General features: G+C 38.2%; 3 protein-coding genes across 7 annotated transcripts; 1 reads left to right on the top strand and 2 right to left on the bottom strand.

Moving 5' to 3' along the window:
• Positions 1 to 1,103: 1,103 nt before the first annotated feature.
• LOC132634695 (ubiquitin carboxyl-terminal hydrolase 9-like) lies at positions 1,104 to 10,333 on the top strand. 2 transcript variants are annotated; one of them, XM_060350705.1, is made up of 13 exons: positions 1,104 to 1,465; positions 2,068 to 2,316; positions 3,168 to 3,309; positions 3,999 to 4,058; positions 4,179 to 4,274; positions 5,658 to 6,056; positions 6,144 to 6,284; positions 6,834 to 7,004; positions 7,511 to 7,768; positions 7,900 to 8,036; positions 8,449 to 9,012; positions 9,298 to 9,571; positions 9,787 to 10,333. In XM_060350705.1, the coding sequence occupies exons 1-13, from the start codon at positions 1,323 to 1,325 to the stop codon at positions 9,949 to 9,951; spliced, it is 2,799 nt and encodes a 932-aa protein (XP_060206688.1). In that variant the 5' UTR covers positions 1,104 to 1,322; the 3' UTR covers positions 9,952 to 10,333. The 2 variants fall into 2 exon arrangements, with proteins under 2 accessions (XP_060206688.1, XP_060206687.1); XM_060350704.1 differs by having other exon boundaries at positions 1,106 to 1,465; positions 7,900 to 8,048.
• A 94-nt stretch (positions 10,334 to 10,427) lies between these two features.
• On the bottom strand, positions 10,428 to 12,919 carry LOC132634696 (glucan endo-1,3-beta-glucosidase 11). The gene is made up of 3 exons (XM_060350706.1): positions 11,824 to 12,919; positions 11,258 to 11,748; positions 10,428 to 10,841 (listed from the first exon to the last, which is right to left on the bottom strand). The coding sequence occupies exons 1-3, from the start codon at positions 12,479 to 12,481 to the stop codon at positions 10,761 to 10,763; spliced, it is 1,230 nt and encodes a 409-aa protein (XP_060206689.1). The 5' UTR covers positions 12,482 to 12,919; the 3' UTR covers positions 10,428 to 10,760.
• A 1,130-nt stretch (positions 12,920 to 14,049) lies between these two features.
• On the bottom strand, positions 14,050 to 18,870 carry LOC132634694 (granule-bound starch synthase 1, chloroplastic/amyloplastic). Of its 4 annotated transcripts, none has more exons than XM_060350700.1 (15): positions 18,718 to 18,795; positions 17,476 to 17,552; positions 17,017 to 17,382; positions 16,864 to 16,944; positions 16,683 to 16,781; positions 16,481 to 16,570; positions 16,326 to 16,389; positions 16,139 to 16,239; positions 15,949 to 16,058; positions 15,622 to 15,865; positions 15,350 to 15,526; positions 15,069 to 15,260; positions 14,880 to 14,966; positions 14,657 to 14,785; positions 14,050 to 14,572 (listed from the first exon to the last, which is right to left on the bottom strand). In XM_060350700.1, exons 3-15 carry the CDS (start codon positions 17,365 to 17,367, stop codon positions 14,456 to 14,458), a joined length of 1,842 nt encoding a protein of 613 aa, XP_060206683.1. In that variant the 5' UTR covers positions 17,368 to 17,382; positions 17,476 to 17,552; positions 18,718 to 18,795; the 3' UTR covers positions 14,050 to 14,455. The 4 variants fall into 4 exon arrangements, with proteins under 4 accessions (XP_060206683.1, XP_060206684.1, XP_060206685.1 ...); XM_060350701.1 differs by having other exon boundaries at positions 18,659 to 18,783; XM_060350702.1 differs by lacking the exon at positions 17,476 to 17,552 and having other exon boundaries at positions 18,718 to 18,870.
• Between the last annotated feature and the right edge of the window lie 2,731 nt (positions 18,871 to 21,601).

Raw genomic sequence — 21,601 nt, 5'->3', positions numbered from 1 at the left:
TCGGTTTTATCAAACTTCGGTTCGGCTATTTCGGTTTCGGTTTTTTGAAGGTGGACACCAAACACCGAACCAAACTAGTTCGGTTCGGTTTGTTGAAGTTTCGGTTCGATTCGATTCGATTTTTCGGTTATCGGTATTTATGCCCCGCCCTAATATCTAGAGCAGAAGTTTATGTTTTAAGCCGTTTAGGGCACATTTCAGCAATTCTGATATGCTTGTGGAAAGATGCTTTGAGTGCTTTTTTCATCAGTATTTGGGTCAGAGTGAACAGCTTACGCAAAGTGCTTTTGAAGCCCTCTCTATTTGATGCTTGCCCCAAGTTTAAGCTCCTTTTTTTGCTTTTTCGGTTGTCATTTTCTTGTACATGAATTTTTTACTGTTAGCCTGGTTTCGAAAAAACATTACATGCACAAACATATTATTCTTTAACCAAAACAGTAACATGCATAATAAACGTACATCTTAGCATTTCGAATAAGGGTCTTGGAGTGAGCTGCAATTGATAATAAAGTACACCGAAAAATAAAAATTTAGATATTACGAGACGAGACTATTATTTTGAAGTTCTTATTTTTTTTAATTATTGTTTGAAGAGCTGAATAATTTTTTTTTCGACCACAATCTCGTAAACACTCTGAAATATTCATAATTATACAAATTTGTGATTTAGCAAGTATATTTTTTGTATGATTCTAATATGTATATCTTATTTCAAGTATAATAAGAAATCTATGTTGTGATTCACACAGCAGATTGGCAAATTATATACTACTTAAAAACTTATTTTGAGACTGATGATGGAGTAGCTTTTAGGTCTTCTAGCCTTTTGACTTAATAAAAGTTATTTATAATGCTTTAATCTCGAAATCGCAAAACTGAATGTAACATTTTTCGAGTTGGATCAAGTTTTGTGTGAGCTTTTTCATCATAATTTTAGTGAAACAAGAAAAAAGAAGAAAAGGAGAGGCGGAATTGTGTTTGTTGGTTGAATATTCAGGTAATTTAAATATTTGGAGCATTTACAATTTTTTGTATATAAAACTAGTAAATACGGTAGTTTAGTGGAATTCAAAAAGAAAAGAAAAAAAATACTAGTGAATGCCAAGCTTACAGGTTGTGATTGGGGGGGCATATATAAAAAGGTTTGGTGGACGAAAACTCAAAAGAGAGAGAGAGAGAGAGAGAGAGGGTTCGCGTATTCCTTTGCACAGATCAATTTGGGTTTCTTCCTCCCGTAATCTAGGCTTCTTTTTTCGGTTTTCGGATCTATTAGGGTTCCTTTCGTTATACTCTATTTCTTTTTATGCTCTAAAATAGAGTGGATGATGACGATTCCCGATTCGATGGAGAATGGATCTATTGAATTGCCTGGCCCTGAAGAAGAGGCTAGCATCATTCAGGAGCTTACCAACAAAGCTGAATCCAATTTGAAACTAGGCAATACCTATTATGTCCTTTCTAACAGGTGTCCTATTTGCTCGAACAAGCATTCTCAGTTTGTCTTTCTTTCTATTTACTGTTTTAGAATCCAGTTATGTAAAAGCTCCTCCTCCTATGTTTGTACTTGTCAATAACTATATTAGTTTACCTGAGTGGCTTTCTAAAATGTAATATGGGGCACTCTATTCCTCGTGAAACATTAAAATTGAAAGGTTGCTGTTTTCTCTCCTATATGAAAGAAAAGGAACTCTTTTCTTTGAGTGCTGAAGCACTACAGTCACTATGATTCATTCCATGTTTTCAAAAGATTGACCAGGTAGTAGAGGCAAACTTATATGCTATTCAGATCTTCCCTCCTCTTGAGATCACCATTTTGCAATTTTGTTTGCGCTCCATGATATGGTTATCTATGGACACATCAACCAGTTCCAGATAACAAATTGATTTGGAGACAACTCTGCTCACTTCCTAACTGCTTGGTTATTTCTGGTTTCACTGATGCTGTTTAGATAGGTAGTATGTTGCAGCTACAAGCGTTTTCAAATTGCTAAAAGAAGAAAATTATAACATGTCAAAAAGGGAAAAACGCGAAAAGGCATGCTCATTTAGTTTTGTCTGTATTTTTAGGTGGTTCATGGATTGGCAGAGGTACATTGGGAAGCCTCTCGGTGCTTATCCATTTAACGAGCATGCTACTGAATCTCAGCCTTCACTTTTGCCAAATTCAGCTAATAGACCTGGACCGATCGATAATAGTGATATAATAATTAGGGAGGTTGACAATGGAGGTGATGATCCACAACTTCTCAGAACTTTGGAAGAAGGGCGTGATTATGTGTTGGTCCCAGAAGAAGTATGGGAGAAGCTCTCCGAGTGGTAAGTTTTTCTTGCATATTTCTGTTTCAGCCTTCCATTATCAGACAGTGCAGTGGAACTTATCTTGGCAACACCGCTTATGGTGTTCCAGAAAATACTGTTCTGGAATATGCTCCCAATTTCTTGAAGGCATTTTCTGTTAAACAACAGCTATGCAAAATTCCCTATGGTTTTCTTTTGGGAACTTCACTGGTCAGAAAGAGTTGTCTATGGATGGTTATAGTCGACTGTCAAGATTAGAAGTATTTTTCTGTTCCTTAATACTCCCTCAATTTCAATTGAAGTATCTTACTTTTTCTTTTAAGTCTGTTTATTTGGTAACTTTTTAATTCCGATATTCTACATGGCTTGTTTTTTACCATAAGATTCAGAGGGCATTTTGGTACATCACACGCATCTTTAATTTAAGACCACAAGATTGAAAAATCTCCCTCCTTTTCTTAAAATACGTGCATAGTCAAACTAAAACACTTAAATTCGAAACGGAGGGAGTAATTTTTTTCATTTTCAATGGAAGGGGAGCTGAATTAGAGCAGTAGCTCTCCTTCTCGCCAATAACTGTGTCTGTGCTAGTTATGGTCTCAAAAAATCCTTTTAGAGCCGGAGGGAGAGACGAATTGGAGCAGTAGCTCTACTTCACAAGTAATTGCATCTATGATAGGTGCTCAAAAAGCTCTTATAGAGCTGATTGTACGAAACATTGACTTTGCCCTAGGATGCACATGCTACTCTTTTCCCAGGTTGTGGATGCATGCTAGTGATCTGCTATTATTGTGAGTGAAGTATCAGGAATTTTCACTTGCTTTCCTTTCCTAATCTTTTGTTTTTGGTTACCCACTCACTGCCTTTAGGTACAAAGGAGGACCAGCATTACCTCGGAAAATGATTTCAGTCGGAGATGCCAAGCAACTTAGCGTGGAGGTGTTCCCGTTATGTCTCAATTTATTTGATACTAGAGATAAAAGCTACAAGGTTATAAGGTTAAGTAAGAAGGTATGTTATGGCCTTGTCTCTCTATTTGGTCTCTCACTAATTTCTATTAGAAGATATGGAGTCAATTTTTTTGCTGCTTCAAAACAAAAAAGCGCTTAATTTCGGGGTGCGCTCTTGTTCCATGATCTATTGCTTTGTATTTCTAATCATACACAGTGTACATCCGCTTATCCATTCAGCTGGCCGTCTCTGGGCAGTGTAAGAATAACATTGGTGAATGCACAATCTGATGATTGCTTTTGCTGTAACAATCTCAGTCATCTTGTCACTTGTTTCCAGTTTAAATATATAGCTGTGGGATATAGATATTCTCATTGTCATCATTATTGTCATTGTTGTCCTTAATATTATCAATTTGAAAATGTGATAAAAATTTAAGGGTGGCTGGGTGGGGCATAGAGAATGATGTCTGATCTGCTATTGGAAGCATACATAAAGTTGCTAGTTGAGCAGTGGTGGTCTGCTTATGTACTTTTGCTCCCTCTTTAACTTAGTAATATGTGGAATTGTTAGCTATGTGGAGGCAGATCAATAAGGTTACGGCTCTTCCATTTCATTGTTTCCCGGGATATTCGTCAATGTGACTGTACTAGCTGTATCTTCTGATTATTTTTTTGGCGTTTTGCTCTGCTTTTTAAATATATATTTTCAGTTATTAAGTTACTTTAAAATGGTGTGATATGTTTCAGGCATCTTTGCATGAACTCTATAGCATAGTGTGTAGACTCAAAGGAATAGCGCCAGAAAAGGTTTGTTTCTTCTTAAAATTAGGACATTGTCTAGTTCTATTTCATGTCATTAAGCAGATTTCTTTTTTTTAAGAATTGAGACAAAATCCTTACCGTTCTTTCATTTCCTGGATTACACAGGCACACATCTGGGATTATTTTGATAAAACAAAACATACAGAGTTAGTTGCTTCAAACCAAACACTGGAGGACTCCAACTTGCAGATGGATCAAGACGTGAGTTTCTCATACAATATGCACTCTGTACATTACTAGTGTTCTCCTATGGAAATTGAGAAAGACTAGCTTATAGTGATATGCATTAGCAAGAGGGGTTGTTTGGTTTTCCACATTACGGAACATAAAATTTCGCATTAGTAATACAATGTTTGCTCTGTTGTACAAGAAAAAATAATCGCTGAATATCTGAATACAAGGTTCAGTTGGCCTTATTAAACTCCGCATTGTTAATACCTGTATAAGTTAATTGGAAATTTGTATATTTAATTTAGATTTCTCATTTTGAGCTCATTAGCAAGTTGTTGTAGCAACAAAATTGTTATGACATACTTAAGACCACAAATTTCAAAGGTGCTAGACAAATGTTATGACATATTTAAGATCAAATGTTTCAGAAGTCATCTCATTTTTGAATTTCGTGCCCAGTCATGTTACGACATACAAATAGAAATGGAGGGAGTATTTGTTTATTTAGCATTTGATGTATGTTCATATATTTGACTAGCATTATTTGAAAGGAAAATGAGGGTCAGGGGGCGGAGCTACATTCGTTGGAAAATTATGTGAATTTTTTTGGTGTATGTATATTTGTTGAAACCCCCTGAATCTTGATATAATGGAAGCTTCTAGTGTATCAACAAAAGTGGCTCAAAGTTGCTTTAGGTCGCAAAGTTCAAATCCAAGAGTGCAATTATTGCCTTTTCTGTATCCCCTTATCAGAATTTTTGGCTCTGCCATCGTTGAGAGTGTGGAAGTCACTAAAATAAAACTTCATTGTAAAACATGCTTCTACGAGTAACATTGCTAATATTTATGTTTTTACTTTTTATTTGGTGTTTTGGTGTTAATGGTTTCAATTGGGACATTTTAATTGGACAATATGAATTATGTTGATCCTCTTCGTTACATGGCTAATAGTTTTACTTAAAGAGGTTTGGATGAAAAAGGAAATAGACAAGTTTGAACTGTCAAAAAAATGTAATAGCTGACCAGTAGCTTGCTTAATATCCTTGTTTTCAGCTTTCAAAGAGTTGCTCTCTCTGTCTCGTTTCCTTTACCATTTTTTCCCGGTTTCTTCCTTACATTGCTTCTTACTCGACCACAATCAGTAAATTACCTATTGTCTTCCTCAACTGGAACCCATATTCCCTCCAAATTAAACATGAAATGAGGGAGGGATGACTACTTTCTGGTAAAGCATTGGGGAAATGCTTCTGCTAAGATTTAGAGCTTTTATGATGGAGAATAGAGTGTGGAGGAAACTTATGATGTACCTTATCACTTTATTAATGCCATGAAAACTATAGAATTCAGAGAAAACGAACATGTTTTTGTTACGTTCTTTCTAGTTAATTTTTTACTGTAATGATCTCCTGCCAGATTCTCCTGGAGGTGCAAGCTGAAGGATCGCTGCCTTCTGGTTTTGGCTTCGATTCAACCGGAAACGACTTGGCATTGGTTCCAGTTGAGCCTCCTAGGTCATCCGTCACAATTGCTGGCGGTCCAACTTTGTCCAATGGTTTGTCTGCTGGATATAGCTCCAATGCATATCAAGGAAGTTCTTTGAACTCCAGTTATGGTGACATGGAGGATGGATATGATAGTCTGCGGTCTGCAAGTAAAGGCGAAAGGGGAGGGTTGGCAGGATTATCCAATCTGGGCAACACATGCTTCATGAATAGTGCACTTCAGTGTCTGGTGCATACACCTCCTCTCGCCGATTACTTCTTGCAAGATTACAATGATGAGATTAACAGACAGAATCCTTTGGGGATGCATGTAAAGTTGCTTCTTTTGTCAATGCTGTGAAGTTTTTGTTAGGGGGGATCTGTATTTAAGTTTCTAATAGATGTTGTAGTTTTACAGGGTGAGCTTGCACTTGCATTTGGTGAACTATTGAGGAAACTATGGTCCTCTGGCCGAACACCTGTTGCACCTCGTGCATTCAAGGGAAAACTTGGTCGATTTGCTCCCCAATTTAGTGGATATAATCAGCATGATTCTCAGGTTGGTTTGGCTCGTCTTGGCTGAGAATGTCATATTTTTTTATAGGTTGTGTTTAATGCTAATTTTGGTCTTTGGGAATGCTTCTGTATCATCTGATGATACTAAAATGGTTACATATCATATATGTATCTTTATTTAAATACAATTTAGGTTTTATGTCCTAAAATATTGTTTTCTATTGCCTCCATAAGTGGATAGTGGAACTCTTAGATAAATGTAACATGTATAACCAGCTAGTAGAGCCTATTGTTTTTCGTTGCCTAGATCTAGACTATTGGTGGTAGTTCTTCCCTCTATGAGCAGCAGGCCTCAAGTTCAGGATAAGGTCCGAAAAAAACGCGCTACACCCATGAAAGAAAATGAAGCAATAAGCGATGGTAGTAGTAAGGGATTGGTAGCTCAGTACTTAGGTAGGGTCGAGAAAACAGAAATAGTAAATACTAAACACCCAACATTGATCCTGGCGCGTTTCCTTTGCCTCTTATGTTCTGAACACATTTCTTAAAATGCTGCTAGATATTAAAGTAAGTGTTATGCTTCTCTTTCTAGGAACTACTTGCCTTCCTCTTGGACGGATTACATGAAGATTTAAATCGCGTTAAGCAAAAGCCATATTTTGAGACAAAGGACTCAGATGGTCGTCCAGATGAAGAAGTTGCTAATGAGCTCTGGAGATACCACAGAGCCAGAAATGACTCCGTTATAGTTGATACTTGCCAGGTTCTCATCTTTTTGTCATTTTCTGTCTCTGATTTATTTGCTATGTCTTCCTGTACTAAATTTCTAAATTTGACTAGGACTGTTTCTTGCTTGACCTTTCTGTAGTGGTTTTATATTCTAGTCCTGGGAATTGTTGTTATTTTTTTCTTTTACTCTTCCCTCTGTCAGCTTGAGTTCTACAGTGCCGTACACTTACTGGAGGCTGATAATCACTTCTTTTTTCTTTCTGCTAGGGGCTAACTAATCTCTTTCTCTGTTCATTGATCCCACCTCTTTAAGCCTTACATATAGCCTTTCTACAATTTCAGTTTTCTCATAAAAAGACAAGCCTCAAAATAAGCACACCACTTTTTTTCTCTACTAAGGTTATTTCACTTGTCAGTAATCTTTGGATAGAACTCTGTTGGATAAAATATCTGAAATTGATGTTTGCTTGTTAGAGGGAACTAGCTTGTTTTAGTGTATATGGTCACCAAGTTCACTCATACTGAAGCTATTTATTGCAGGGCCAATATAAGTCTACACTGGTTTGTCCAGACTGCAACAAAATCTCAATAACATTTGATCCCTTCATGTATTTGTCTCTACCCCTTCCTTCAACAGTCACAAGGACAATGACAGTGACAGTGTTTTACAGTGATGGCAGTGGCCTTCCAATGCCATATACCGTTACCGTCTTGAAACATGGTTATATTAAAGATCTTACACAGGCTTTAGAAAGTGCATGCTGCTTAAGGATTGATGAATACCTGCTACTCGCAGAGGTAATTTTTTTGCCATTTGTTCACATTATGCATCGGACCCATGCGCACGCATGTACATTTTTTATTTTTGTGTTGGTGTTGGTTTGTTCGAACTGTGCTACTGTTTGTTTCATAAAAAGTCCCGTGAACAGGTCTATGATCACCGGGTATTTCGATACTTTGAGAATCCTACAGAGATTTTGAGTTCAATTAAGGATGAAGAACATATTGTTGCATACAGACTCCCCAAAAGGGTGGCACAACTGACAAGACTGGAGATTACTCACAGGTACCAGGAAAAGTAAGTTTAAATCCTTGAATTCCTTTGGTACTTATTTTAAAAAAAGAAATCTTGAATCTTGTAGCTAATTTATAAGCTGTTAAAATTAAAAATGCTGTTATTTTTTTTCTAGCAAGCTGCCCCATTACTTCTAGCAACTTGAGTGAAAATGTGGATTTGAGAATTTGTGAATACTCTCAATTTGGGGTGTATGTGTGTTCATATTCAATAAAATATAAATTCATTATTGAGGTTAATGCTAACCAAGAATGAGGTTAATTCTGAATTTCTTAGTTGATTTTTTACCTAGTAATACTACTTATCACTCATCAAGAAAAAGTAGCTATTCGGAGTGGTGTCTTGACTACACTTGCTATAGCTTATTCTTCACCTGTCATTGACAATCATGCATTTTCTCCAGGTGTATCATAGACCGTTCGAAGGCCAGGGAGAGGAAGTTGTTCTCGACACCACTTGTTACTTTCTTGGAAGACCCACGTGATGGAGCTGATATTGATTTTGCTGTCCATAAGGTGCTTGCTCCATTAAGAAGAAAAGCATTCATCTCATCAGCATCCGGTCTTAAGGATGGTGCAGAAAATGGTTCTCCCTCGGAAACAATTGAAGAACCAATGAACAGCTGTACTATCCAATTTGGTCATGAAGGTCAATCAACAGAGTGCATAGAACCAGCGGGGAATTCCAGCATGGAGCTGGCATTTCATCTTTGTCTAACTGATGATCGGGGTACCACCTGCAGACCAGTTTCAAAAGATACAGTGATACAACCAGTTAGAATGCTAAAGGTGGCGTTGGATTGGACTGAGAAGGAATACGAGCTATATGATGCCAGCTACCTCAAAGATCTTCCGGAGGTTCACAAAAGTGGACTTACGGTGAAGAAAACCAAGCAAGAAGCTATATCCTTATTTTCGTGCTTGGAGGCCTTCCTGAAGGAGGAACCTTTAGGACCAGATGATATGTGGTATGTTATGAGATGTTTTCTTTTAAGCAGTTTGTTGTCCACGTCAGAGTTTTTAGTCAAAGTTGTCCCTTATCTATAGGCGTAGGTCTATTTTTGTCCATTAAATATAACCCTGAGCATCTTCAGTCCCTTAAGTTTGCTAAAGTGGAGCACCTTTGGTCCAACTAACATAATGGATTTTAAAACTTACGGTGACTACAAAAAATCACTCCTAAAAACACGGCAAAACAGTCTGAAAAACGCTACTTCATGTGGATATAAGTGTCTGTTATAATTGTAATGCAGGTATTGTCCTCGCTGCAAGGAGCATAGACAAGCCTCCAAGAAGTTAGATTTATGGAGATTACCGGATATACTTGTTTTCCACTTAAAGCGGTTCTCTTATAGCCGATGGCTGAAGAACAAGCTTGATACGTTTGTGAATTTTCCCATACATAATCTGGATTTAAGCAAGTATGTGAAAAGTAAGGATGCATCTGACTCCAATTTGTATGAGCTATATGCAATAAGCAACCATTATGGTGGACTAGGTGGTGGGCATTACACTGCTTACTGCAAGGTACTTTTTAATTTGTCTTGTCCTTTTAGTTGAATGTTTTCGGAAGAGTAGTTGCTACCAAGAATATATTTCTCTCGAGCTAGCAATAAATCGGGAGCAGTTAATTTATATAGATATTGAGCCGAGTCACGTCCTAGGGGCTCCGATGGTCTTGGTCGACTGTAGGTTCATTGTATACTTGCAAACAACTGACAGGTTCTTTTAATAATTTGCAGTTGATTGATGACGACAGATGGTATCATTTTGATGATTCCCATGTTTCACCTGTCGCTGAATCTGATATCAAAACATCAGCTGCTTATGTGTTGTTCTATCGAAGAGTTAAAGCTCAACAAAATGGAGTTGTGGGAGGGTCATCCCAGTGCCATAGAAGCTCTTGAAGACCATAGACTGTTTGCTCTTATCCCTGTATGCTAAGGTGGATCCTCCCTTTTTTGCTGCAAATACTGCGTAATTCTTGGCTGACAGGCAGGGCTAGTCTGTGAGTTAGCTAACTTCGTTGGGGCTTTATCTCCTAGGCGATTAGATGTTGGTGCTGTATCAGTAAATAGAGGCACCGAGAGTAAAACAGAAACTGGGTGAGGCCTTCAATATTTTTAGTGAAATTTTGTACGTCTTGGGTGTCTGCTGGTATCCGAGTTTTCGTAGGAAGCATTATACTCTTGTAGGGTAGTATTATCTTTCTCATTTTTTCGCAAAACACTTGTATTTAAGGGCCAAACCCTTCAATCTAATATGATATATCAGCTGGTTTTACTAGAACTGTTATTATCGTTTTCTAATTTATTGTGATTACCATTGCCTTTGAAGGTCTAGATGGAAACAACTGAATTCTTGTAGAGAGCAGAGTAAAAGATTTGACGAAGGTACAACTGATTAAAACTGAAATATCAATGACAGCCTTAAACTAGAACAAATCACTTCCATAAAATTTGACAGCGTATAGGATGGCAACAAAGTCCCAGCTATCATCTTATAAATCTAATGCCATGACCAAACTGGCGGCTACTATCTGATCAATATCATCAAAAATAATCAAAGAATACAAACACTACTGCGTCTAAGGCTATGATTGATAGCTATTACAAAGTTGCACACTTGCACTTGGTCATTGATAGCGAGTGATTCTCCATGCGGGCTGGGGAGAAACTAGAGTACACCTTTCGTCGAAATATCCATAGTCCAAAGCTCAACATTGAAGATGGAGTACCAGTGAAATAAAAGCCACAAGGTAGAGAAGCGAGCACTTGCAGTGAGCAGGACTTCTCCCCTGAAATAGAAAGGCAATAGCACAAGAATATCAGCAGTATGGAGAAATAGTATCATTTAGCCTTGGTCAAAAGTTTTAACAGGAAGTTTTGGTTAGATTTTGCAGTAACTTCATGCTTGCTTGTAGCAACGAACTGTACCGAAACTTGCCATATTTCATAAGTCTGCTATTATTGCCAAAATTCTTACTAGCACCACATTTCTTGGTTGAATAATTTCAAAGGGTATAACAAAAGCAGTCTTGAATTCACCTTTCAGTTGCAAGCTATATACCTTTATTGAAATGTAAAACTCAAATGGTATCAATTCGGCTGGGCCCTTTATCAGTCGCATTTAGAGAATATAAACTTAGGAAGTAAGCCAAAGTATTAAACATAAAAAGTAAAATGTAAAGCTGGAAAAAGAAGAAATACTGACGGAATCAGAAGTAATGGCTAGATAGCCGGAGGAGGAGCTTGCTGGGGGCAATGAGGCAGATGGCGTAGTAGCCGTGGGAGATCCAGAAGTAGCAGAGGTGGTATTACTAGTACCGAGGGTGACTGCGGGAACTCCTAAGGGGTATGCCTGAGAGCCATCAGGTTTGAAGAGGCCATAGTTTCGCTCGGAGCCAGGACCAGGCTTCTGATTCTCATTAAACAAAGCAAACACGAATATGTTCAAATCGTTGTTAGGCTTCATAGGTGTTCCCTTCTTCTGACTAATAAGCTTCATGAGATTACAGTTGTATTTCCTAGCATTCTCCGCTGTAGCTCCCGCCTCGTCCTCATCTCCCTTTGACGGCCACCCCGTCTCTGAGATCTGTACGCACACGTTTTTGTAACCAACTGAAGCTAAAGCAGAGTGAACAGCATCGATCTGAGCGAAAAGCATGTTGTCATAGTGGAGATTCGACTCCGGATCAACGATACCTGTCACCAACTCTTATTACTTTCTCAATACAAAAATAAAAAATCATTTCAAGTTCAAACCCTGGTAGAGAATACCTGAATTAGGCTGAAATAGCACGAAATCAAGAGAGACCTGCTTTGGATTTCCCTTGTAAGCAAAATAAGGATAAGCATTAATCAAAAAAGGTGACCCAGTTTTGCAATGGAAATCCACGATCTGTGTAACGCAGTCCACAAGATCCTTACGGAAAGCTCCAGCTGAAGGTGGATACGAAGTTTCAAGAATAGCAAGAGAATGTGCAGTAGTAACAGTAACTTGCTTGTCTAATTTGAGATTCACAAGAGCAGTGTGAACACTTTGCATAGCAGGAAGAAGATTGTCGGTGAGGGTGCTATCATTAAAGGTTAAAATTTCATTACCAACTGCTATGCAGGTGATTTTAGTAGCAGGTAAGTAAGCTTGGACATTCTTTTTAACCCAAGATTGAGCATTGGAAGGATCTTTCATCTTGGCAAGGTATTCATTACCAAGACTGACAATGAACTCAACCCCAGTGTTAGCAAAGGCTTTGAGGACTTTCGGGTCAGCATCGTAGAGCTTGATTCTGGTAGCTCCGATGGATTTGACTAAAGGTACCACATTTTCCGGTGAGGGAAGATTGTCGGCGATTTGACCGTAGTTGATGCCAAGAGAAGCCACAATAACAGGGCTTAGAAAAATGCATGCAAGTAGCAATGTGAGGGATTCCATCATGGAAGGAGCAAATGGAGAAGGAGCTAAGGGTGAAAGAAAGACTGAAAGCAATGGTGAAAGCTTAGAGAAAAAGGTATGAAAGAGAGAGTGGTGAGTGGAGAGTGTGTTATAAGTAACGTCGTTAAAGATTGATTATTGACGGCGGATGCTTCTTTAAAATTCAGTATCTAGGAAAAAACAATCAACTTGTGTTTGGGAAATAAAGATCTTTGTCCTAAAAGCATTTTAGTTTAACGTAATTAAAATTTGTTGCTTTACACTGACGAAAGAATAAAACTAAAAACACTTTAAATACACTAGTTTAGTGGCATTAGAAAGCTTGTATATACAAATATAAAATTGATTGGAGCCGAATAAAATATAGATACAGAGCATCCTGATTCAAATTGATATAATTGAAAGCATTAGTCACATGCCTTGGCCCTTGTGGAGACAACTCTGATCTCCTTGTGAATTGTGATGTGTGGACAAATAATAATAGAGTAGTAGACAGGTGCCGTTATATGATTTATGTAAAGCAGATGCCTTGATTGAGCTGTAGTCCATTCCGCTCCTCAATCATACTACTTTATGAATATGTAGCAGACAAAAAAAGATGGGGGGGTTGTAAAATGTCAAAAAAAGTTTCGGTGATACCTAATTGCAATTATTAAGTTTTGATTCGAAATGGACTAACATTGAGATGCTTGTTACCCGTAAAAACTTGCGTGTTTAGGCCAAACCGTAAGGTATGTGTACATTTTCACCGCTTAATTATGATTATATTTATATAATGTATTTTTACTCTAATGTTTAATTATTAGCATTAGCATTAATATATTTCATATGGTGTTAACACCTAATACAGGTGTATGATTTGTTACCTCCAACTTATTGAGGTAATTATATCAATCATAGCCTCTAATCAACTGCTCATTTTACCTCTGAATAAATGGATCAATCAGCAAATGACAAAGCGGCTGCATTACTTTATTCTTCTAAGCTAACTAGCGAAATATAGTACGTCTAATACAGTTTTTGTTGACAATTGCTAATGTGAAATGAAGAATTTCATTTTTTTTATGTTGCCATGATGCCATCTTGCAATGTTTTCAAAAAATCCTTTTCCAAGACATATCTTTTCCTTTCCCATTTCACTTCGGCTTTCCTTTCTACGCCGCAAATATGATTTAGTAACATTCAATAGTCATAGATATCTGCTCAAAGTTCGCCCTATCTTTTAACCACTATTCTGTTTGGAAGAAATTTTCCACATGTTTAAGCTCTTCTTTCATGTGACCAACCAACTAATTTGAGATTGTGACCTTGTTTGATTGATTTGAGTTCTTTCCATTCTCTTTTCAACAAATTTTAGGCAGAATTCTCCCTTTTCCATTCTCGTTTATAAGAACGTGATAATGGTCCGTCCCCATGTGGCCCAAAGGCTATAACTATATTCTTCTTTCCATTGGCTATACATGTGTCTACCAACACTCCAAATATGTGCTATAAAGATTCTGCAGAATAATGAGAACGTGGAGGATCATACTATGAAGCGGAAAATGTAGATATCAACTTCCGGAGGAGCATTAAATGAAAGCCTCATTCATTAATTAAAGGAGAAAAGAGGAACGGGGCATGAGTGGTAAGGAAACATGATTCCTTCCGTAATTTCTCATTATGTACTGCAAGTAATTATGCAAGAAGAGGTACAACGGATTCACACATATTAGCTGCTGCTTATTTATGCTACATTACTATTAGTTGTACTGCTTAGTAGTAACTATTTCCTATTGTCTTTGATCCACACCACCTCAACTCCACCTTAAATAGCCCTTCAATTCCCTACGAAAACGTTAACCAGGATTTTACAGTCTGATATGCTGCTTGCCAGCAAAAACCAATAAAATGGTAGATGATCGATCCCGTAGGGTTCTACATAGTTTAGCTTAATGACCTTATTATTGAAATAAGGAAGGAAAACCAAGAGCTCATCTAGGGAGCGGCCACATTTTCCTTAGCAAGTGGGGCGATTTCATCCCCTTCAACACCGGGTTCACTGCCAGCAGCTCCTAAGCCCAATAGCAATGTCTCCCATTTCTTGGCAGGTTCCTGCATGAACACATCAGTTGGTATCAGTGATTGACGAGAACAACAAACTGCAGGGCCTACACAAATTATCAAATTGATGCCTACCTTCCAGGAGAGCTCCTCTGACATGCAGTTTTTGATCATCTCAGCAAACGCGGGGGTGCCATAGACTGCAAGAGCTCTAGAAACTGTTGTTACTATCTTTAGCACATCAGCTGGGTCAACAACATCGCACTGACCAAATTCAAAAAGCAATAAATTAATGTTTGTGCAATATGGGGTATATATGGACCATCTACAAGTGCAAAATTGATGTAAAATAACATACGTCGACGTTGAAGGCTCCCATATGGAATCCAGTATAGCCTTCTTTCACAGTGTCAACAAGTCCACCAGTCGACGCACAGATTGGCACCTGACTCATAGATGATTATGTTAAAACCAGATAACCAATTTTCAGCAATAAAAAGCTTGGGGTATTTTACTTAGACGCTAAACAAGGTCTTATGGTTCTTACTGTTCCATATCGCATAGCATGTAACTGAATGAGACCACAAGGTTCAAATCTGCTTGGAACCAACATAAAATCAGCACCGGCGGTGATTGTGTGAGCCAAAGGGACATTGAATTTTGCCACTCCTTTAGCTTTGTCAGGATACAACACTTCGAGTTTTTCAATCTCCTGCTCGAACTTCTTTTTGCCAGTTCCCTGACGCATAGTACAAGTTGCAGGTCAATTTCAATTTGGCCACAAGTAAACACAACAAGGCAGACACCACGAGACTATTCGGTACTTACAAGGACTATTATTTGAACATCCAATCCGATGAACTTGTGAATTGCAGCGACAAGAATGTCTGAACCTTTCTGCTCTTCAAGTCTGCCTATGAAGCCAATCAAAGGGATCTTCTTGTCAACAGGCAAGCCAACTGCTGCTTGAAGAGCCTCCTTCAGTAAAGGCTTTGCATCTATGACCTGTATAGATATTTTGATTAGCGAGAACTCCTTCATTTTGAAAAAATATAGAATATATTTTAGCAAATACTGAAGTCAGAAAGATCCTATCTTACAGTGGTTATATCATATTTGACATCGGTGTATTTGTCAGTTGCTGGGTTCCACTCTTGTGTATCCATGCCATTCACAATCCCAGTTATGCAAGACTTACGAAGGACATTATCCAATTCAACACCCTTGTCAACACCGGAAACAAGTTCTTGGGCATAGTATGGGCTCACAGTAACCACCCTATGTGATTCTAATATTCCAGCCTTCATCCAGTTAATTTTCCTACCCATAATAGGCTTTTCATATCTGCAAAATTTTAAAAACTCAATTTACTAGCATCAAAAGAGCTTCTAAAGTTGATCGTTTAGTGCCAAGCATAAAATTCATACCCATCAATGAAATCAAAAGAACTCCTGTACTCATCAGGCAGATTGAGAAGAGAGAAGTCTGAGAAAGGAAACCGGCCTTGGTAGGCAATGTTATGGATGCAGAAAGCGACCTGGAGGCAATGTGAGATTTATCATATATTAATACAACCTCCTTGATTCGCAGGGTAAAGTGAATACAAACAGATTTTACCTTTGCATTCAGATAGATTCCTTTTGACTGGTACATCGACTTCAGGTAGCAGGGAATGAGAGCTGTGTGCCAATCATTGGCAATGAAGAGAACATCCTCTCCTGCAGAAATAGGCAAATTAAAGATGATTACATACAAGGATATAACTGTGACTGCTAAGGTGCTTTCTGAAACTGGGAGGTGTTACCATATGGTCCTGAGAAGTATTTGCTGCAGTTCAAATTCAGAACTCTAGGTGCCTCTAGTGCTGCCTAAGTGACAAAAAAACAAGGTTAAAAAATGATTAAATAGAAAAGTAAAATGCCACATAAAGTCAAGACAACAGTACAATAGGTAACTTACTTGACACAAGAAGCTGAACCTAAGTTCATTGTCCACATAATCTTGTCCAACTTTGGGGCCATAGATTTTTGAAGCAGTTTTGCCCCAAACCTTAAAAGGGTAAAAGCACCAGCAGAGTCAAATGAAATTCAAAATGACGTGTTTTGTGTATTCACATTGACGTATTCCTCAGGACCTCTTTAAGGGTTCAAAATATGCTTACTTTCTCCAAGAACATTGGATGGTCAACAAAAACACGATCAACCCCACGTTTATAGCAGTGAAAGAAACGAACAGTTTCAATGCTGTCTCCAACTTTGATCTGCAGACGAAGTAGGGGTCACATGCTTGAATCGGGGAATGGAAGAGATATATTGTATAATACGCAGTTAAGACAGGAGTACCTCAACTGCAACACTAGTATCCCAAGCATCTTTGTATTGGTCATAACGGGGAGATACTGTCATTACCCGATGTCCACGGGCCTAAATGATAATCATGTGTTGAGACAAGTTAAGACAAATGTAATAATAACCAAACCAAAGGCTTATACTTACTGCCAGGGCTGGTGGTAGTCCACCAAGAACATCACCTAGTCCACCAGTCTTGCTCCAGGGACCCACCTCAGCTCCCACAAAGATCAAGTTCATCCCCTTTCCACAAACAATGGTACCTGATGGCCTCTCCGTCTCTGTTCTGGATCCCTGTTTGCTGAATTTCTTGGCTGTTACCTTAGTTTTAGTTCTTGATTGCAGCATATCAACCTTGTTAACAGCCCTCAACCCATTGTGCGTCACACTATGGTTCCTCAGCCCTATCTTTGACAAGTTTGCTTTGGCGTCTACTGAAGTTGCTCCACTTCGGACATTTGATCTTGACACAAAGTGTGAAGCTGTGATGCTTGCCATCTGCGGTACTTCAGTCTACAAAAAGGGGTGGATTTAATGGCGTTTAGAATAAGAATCTATGAGATACTAAGCTACAGTGTCAGACCAACTTAAACAACGACAACATACCCGGTATCTGACCAACTTAAAAACAGATATAGAATTGCAAAACTTTGTTGTATGTTTTACCCTCCAGGATTTGATTTCTGACCCAAAAAAAAAAAAAAAAAAAAGCACATAAGAGCCTTCACATTTATTACCAATTCTTCGTGCAATAAATAAATCAAAGTTTCTCGACATGTTCCTAATATAAACCTATTACAAGAGATAGAGCAAGACGAAATTAAAGCAATCATGGGGCATATGAGAATGAGAGCCAAATTAAATACTAGGCCAGCATATGATGGCTTGATTTAAATCCATGATGCACAGGTTCATGCAAGGGGAGCATTAAAGTCATCATTTTTCAGTCATTGTTCACTCTAAAAGTGAACCATTACCTGGACTTTGTGCTTCGTATAAAGATGCAGAATGCAAAGCAGAGAACTTGCACTTTTTGGGCTAAAGAATCAACCACAAAAAGGTGGATGCATAAAAGATTTGCTTTTTCCCGAGGACTTTAGTAAATGAGCAGACAAAAGCAAAATTAGAATAAATCAGCTCTGATCACGTTACCACTGCTCAACATAAAAAAGAAAAAAAGAACGAAAGAAAGGGAAATCAAGATCGAGCTGTGCCTAGGCCTTTACCAGTGAAATAGTAAAGAAATGAAACAAAACATAAAAATAAAAGCTTTAATGAAGAATTGCTCCGTGAGTCAAAGATTATAACTGCAGAGGCGTATGTAGCCTATAAGGTTGGGGTTCAACTGAACCCCAAACTTTGAACGCGGAGCCTAAATTTATGTGTAAAAAATTATTAAAATTGCAATAAATAGTAGATATGAACCCCTAATTTTAAAAATATAATGGGTTCAATGCTAAAATTCTATAGATTGAACTCATAAAATTTAAATCCTGGATCCGCCTCTGATTATAAGTACAAAATAAGACTGAAGGTCTATCACTGTTTTAAAACAAAACTATATATGTTCTTCACTAAACGAATGACAGCGTTATGGGGACATATGCTTATGTTATGATCTGATCTTTTACAAGATTTTATTGATTTTCTTTGACTATATGAAATTGTGCTTCATATTACTCTAATTGTTATACTTAAATAGAATCTAAACATGCATTATTTATTATGGGAAAAAAAAAAACAAATCAACATCAGAAATCCCACACAAAGAAACATACTGATCACGTACTTGGAGATAGCTAGGAAAAGAGTGGGCAGAGAAGTGAAGATGAGAAGAGTAAAATTTACCACTTCACAGGAACTGGCTTGTGGAATGTGAATGAGTGAGGAGGAACAATGGCTGATTCTTCCTTATTTGTAGTGGCTGGCAGATTCAGAGGTACGTTGACACGTGTCATAAGAATAGTGGGTGGCTATCCCTGTGGTTGTGGACCCACTGTATTATAGGGACTTTTCACCAAACGCTCCTGCGAATATGCTGGGTTGGCTTTAGCTATCAACATCTTTTCTCAAGTTGAGCTAACGACGCCGTTAGGGCCTCTCTTAATGCACGGCTACAATTCAACTTGGGCTATGCAATGGGCCCCCCCCTCTTGTTGATGTGATATGGTCTTCTGTCTCCTAGTACCTCCACATGTGATTAGCTAAACCGCTCGTACCATTACCACTAGAAATCCATTTCTCCCACTAGATTTTGTGTCAATTTGATGGACCAATTTGGATCTCCTATCGCAATTGTATGTATGTCATGTTATGTACTTGCTATAATCAACTAGATTTTTATATCCACGATTTTCTTGCACACTTCCCACACGTTCATTTTGAGCGGCTAACATGCTACCGCAAATTCACAACTCCCTCCTATTAGCTTTATAGGCAGTTGAAGACAAGTTATGCAAACCAACATATTAACACAATTATCGATATTTCCTTTATTGTGGTAAAGAAGATCTAATTACGAATGCACAATTCTTGGGAGTGACATGTTGATAGATCAGTTTGCTTGGTTTGGTAAAATATGTGTTTGTAATGATTGAATTAGTATAGCGTAATATAACTTGCACTAATTTGAGCCGTTCTAGGAAGAAAAATGTATGATCAAAATAAAAGGCAAATCATAGTTAATACTATTATTATGATGATTGACATAGTAATGTATTCACCACCAATGAATTTATTACAAAATTGATACGTACAGTGCTCACAGGAGGGATCGTTAAAAAATGAAACTAAGGTGTCTGACAATTAACACACACACGAGCTGCACGTGACCCAGTAACACATTACCCATAATGTTAAGGTATTGTATGCTCTTCCACTTGGCAGAAAATAACCAAAGGACGGGGCCAAGTAGGAAGAAATTGTGAATGCCATACATCATAAGCTTTTGCAGATAATGGCCCGTAGCGATGGGATTCTCTGTAGTTTAAGAAGGGAGGGAGGGGCCTCTCTCTATTTGTGGAGTATAATTTATCTGGGGGATCAGACAATAATCACAAATAATACTTGTGCTTTGTAAAGATAAATCCTGGCGTCATGGCCAATCGTATCTCAGTCTGACTATGAGCTGATTACTCTGTCATCGGCCAAAGCTACGGCGAGCTTTTCTCAAGACTCAAATAGCCAAGTTTCAAAATAAAATCAAGGAGATTCAAATATAGCCACCCCGATTGAAATGTTTTGGTTAAAAAAATAACTACCAGAATCTAGACAGACTGTTGCATTTGTTGATGTTATGAACATGGCACAATGGAATTCATGTTCGCCACACCAAGGGCGACATAGATTTGTTCAGCGATTGACAACGTTCTCGGACCAATTGATAAATAGTGAACAAGGAAATAGTTGGAACTCAAAAAGTGCTGGAGTGTAGGATGGATGGAAAGAGATCATCATCCTCACGCATGATTTCAGGGGCCCTCTTTTGTTTACCTTATCTTGCATCTCCTCTTTTGTCAACAACAAAGTAGTTGAACTATACATTATGGTAAAGAAAAAGATTTACCGCTTCTACCTGATTTCAATGTTACAATTTGTGGCATCTCTTTTCCATAGCTCTTATTTTTCCCCTCTTTTATCTTGCCTCATTTCTTTAGAATTTCAGCTCCGAACCATAACAGAGGCAATTCTAATGTATTGTTGCCATAAGCGACCAAATCAAGCTCAAAAAAAGACAGTCCGGTGCACTAAGCTTTCGCTATGCGCAGGATCTGAAAAGGGCCGGACCACAAGAGTCTATTGTACGCAGCCTTACCTGCATTTCTGCAAGAGGCTATTTTCACAATTTCAACTCGTGACCTCCTGGTCAAATGCAGACAACTTTACCAGTTACTCCAAGACTCTCCTCCCAAAAAAACAAAGCAATAAAACTGTTTAACAGCAACAGCTATACATCCAGGCCGCTGAATAAAGATGATTAACCAAGCATTTCTAATTAGTAATAGAAAACTGGAGACAATTTAAAATTGATAAGAGAGAAATGAGATACTTGCAATAATAAGGGTTTAAAGAAAAATAAAACTCCTCAATCAATCACATTGCACAAACAATGCCATGTTCATTTCCATTTCAATCGATAAACAAATGGGGCTAATGCTACATCGGTTCCTCAAATCCTATAAAACGAGCCTGCAATTTCACCTATGAGCCGTAACCAGAGTCTCGATGAACCTCAGGCCGTCAAACCTAGGTGCGAATTTATCCTCCTCTGACGACGTCAATGCCAATTTCCTTGACTTGTCAGATCTGAGCTTCTCCCTCCCCTGATATACAAAATAATGTTTCTTAATTTATCATAGGGCAATAACTAGCAGCATTGTTAATAAGAAGAAGAAAAGTAGAGAGGAGATTTACGTGGGTAGAAGGGGAGGGAAAGGTGACATGTGGGGAGGAATAGGATGTGGAGCTAATAGCCACAGTAGAAGCGGCAAGCATGGAAGCAACCAGAGTGCACGACCCCTTCATTTTTAAACAGAAGACGTACGCCGGAGATGCAGTTTGTTAGGACGAAATCCGACGAACGTCGCCGGATCTCGACCTCTGGGCTGTTATCTCTCTTTTCACTTGTGTTATAAGTCTTGGACGCTTCTTATTTATCAACCCAACTTAATACCCTCTTCTAATTCCGTGGACGGAGCAACTTCCCCACATGTGCCTCCTTCTACTCTCATTT

The sequence above is a fragment of the Lycium barbarum genome, chromosome 4 (genome assembly GCF_019175385.1).
Source record: "Lycium barbarum isolate Lr01 chromosome 4, ASM1917538v2, whole genome shotgun sequence".
Taxonomy (NCBI): Eukaryota; Viridiplantae; Streptophyta; class Magnoliopsida; order Solanales; family Solanaceae; genus Lycium; species Lycium barbarum.
The sequence above is the reverse complement of the archived record's forward strand: the minus strand, read 5'-3'. Positions and strand labels throughout refer to the sequence as shown.

Excerpts from the sequence above, each read along its gene's own strand:
- LOC132634695 (XM_060350704.1), top strand. The coding sequence starts at position 1,323 with ATGATGACGATTCCCGATTCGATGGAGAATGGATCTATTGAATTGCCT. Across the intron at positions 4,059-4,178 it reads AAGGAATAGCGCCAGAAAAG|GCACACATCTGGGATTATTT; the intron begins GTTTGTTTCTTC and ends TGGATTACACAG. Across the intron at positions 8,049-8,448 it reads ACTCACAGGTACCAGGAAAA|GTGTATCATAGACCGTTCGA; the intron begins GTAAGTTTAAAT and ends CATTTTCTCCAG.
- LOC132634696 (XM_060350706.1), bottom strand. The coding sequence starts at position 12,481 with ATGATGGAATCCCTCACATTGCTACTTGCATGCATTTTTCTAAGCCCT. Across the intron at positions 11,749-11,823 it reads GCTATTTCAGCCTAATTCAG|GTATCGTTGATCCGGAGTCG; the intron begins GTATTCTCTACC and ends AGTTGGTGACAG. Across the intron at positions 10,842-11,257 it reads TAGCCATTACTTCTGATTCC|GGGAGAAGTCCTGCTCACTG; the intron begins GTCAGTATTTCT and ends TTTCTATTTCAG.
- LOC132634694 (XM_060350702.1), bottom strand. The coding sequence starts at position 17,367 with ATGGCAAGCATCACAGCTTCACACTTTGTGTCAAGATCAAATGTCCGA. Across the intron at positions 15,527-15,621 it reads TCAAATATGATATAACCACT|GTCATAGATGCAAAGCCTTT; the intron begins GTAAGATAGGAT and ends ATATCTATACAG. Across the intron at positions 14,786-14,879 it reads TGGGAGCCTTCAACGTCGAC|TGCGATGTTGTTGACCCAGC; the intron begins GTATGTTATTTT and ends GAATTTGGTCAG.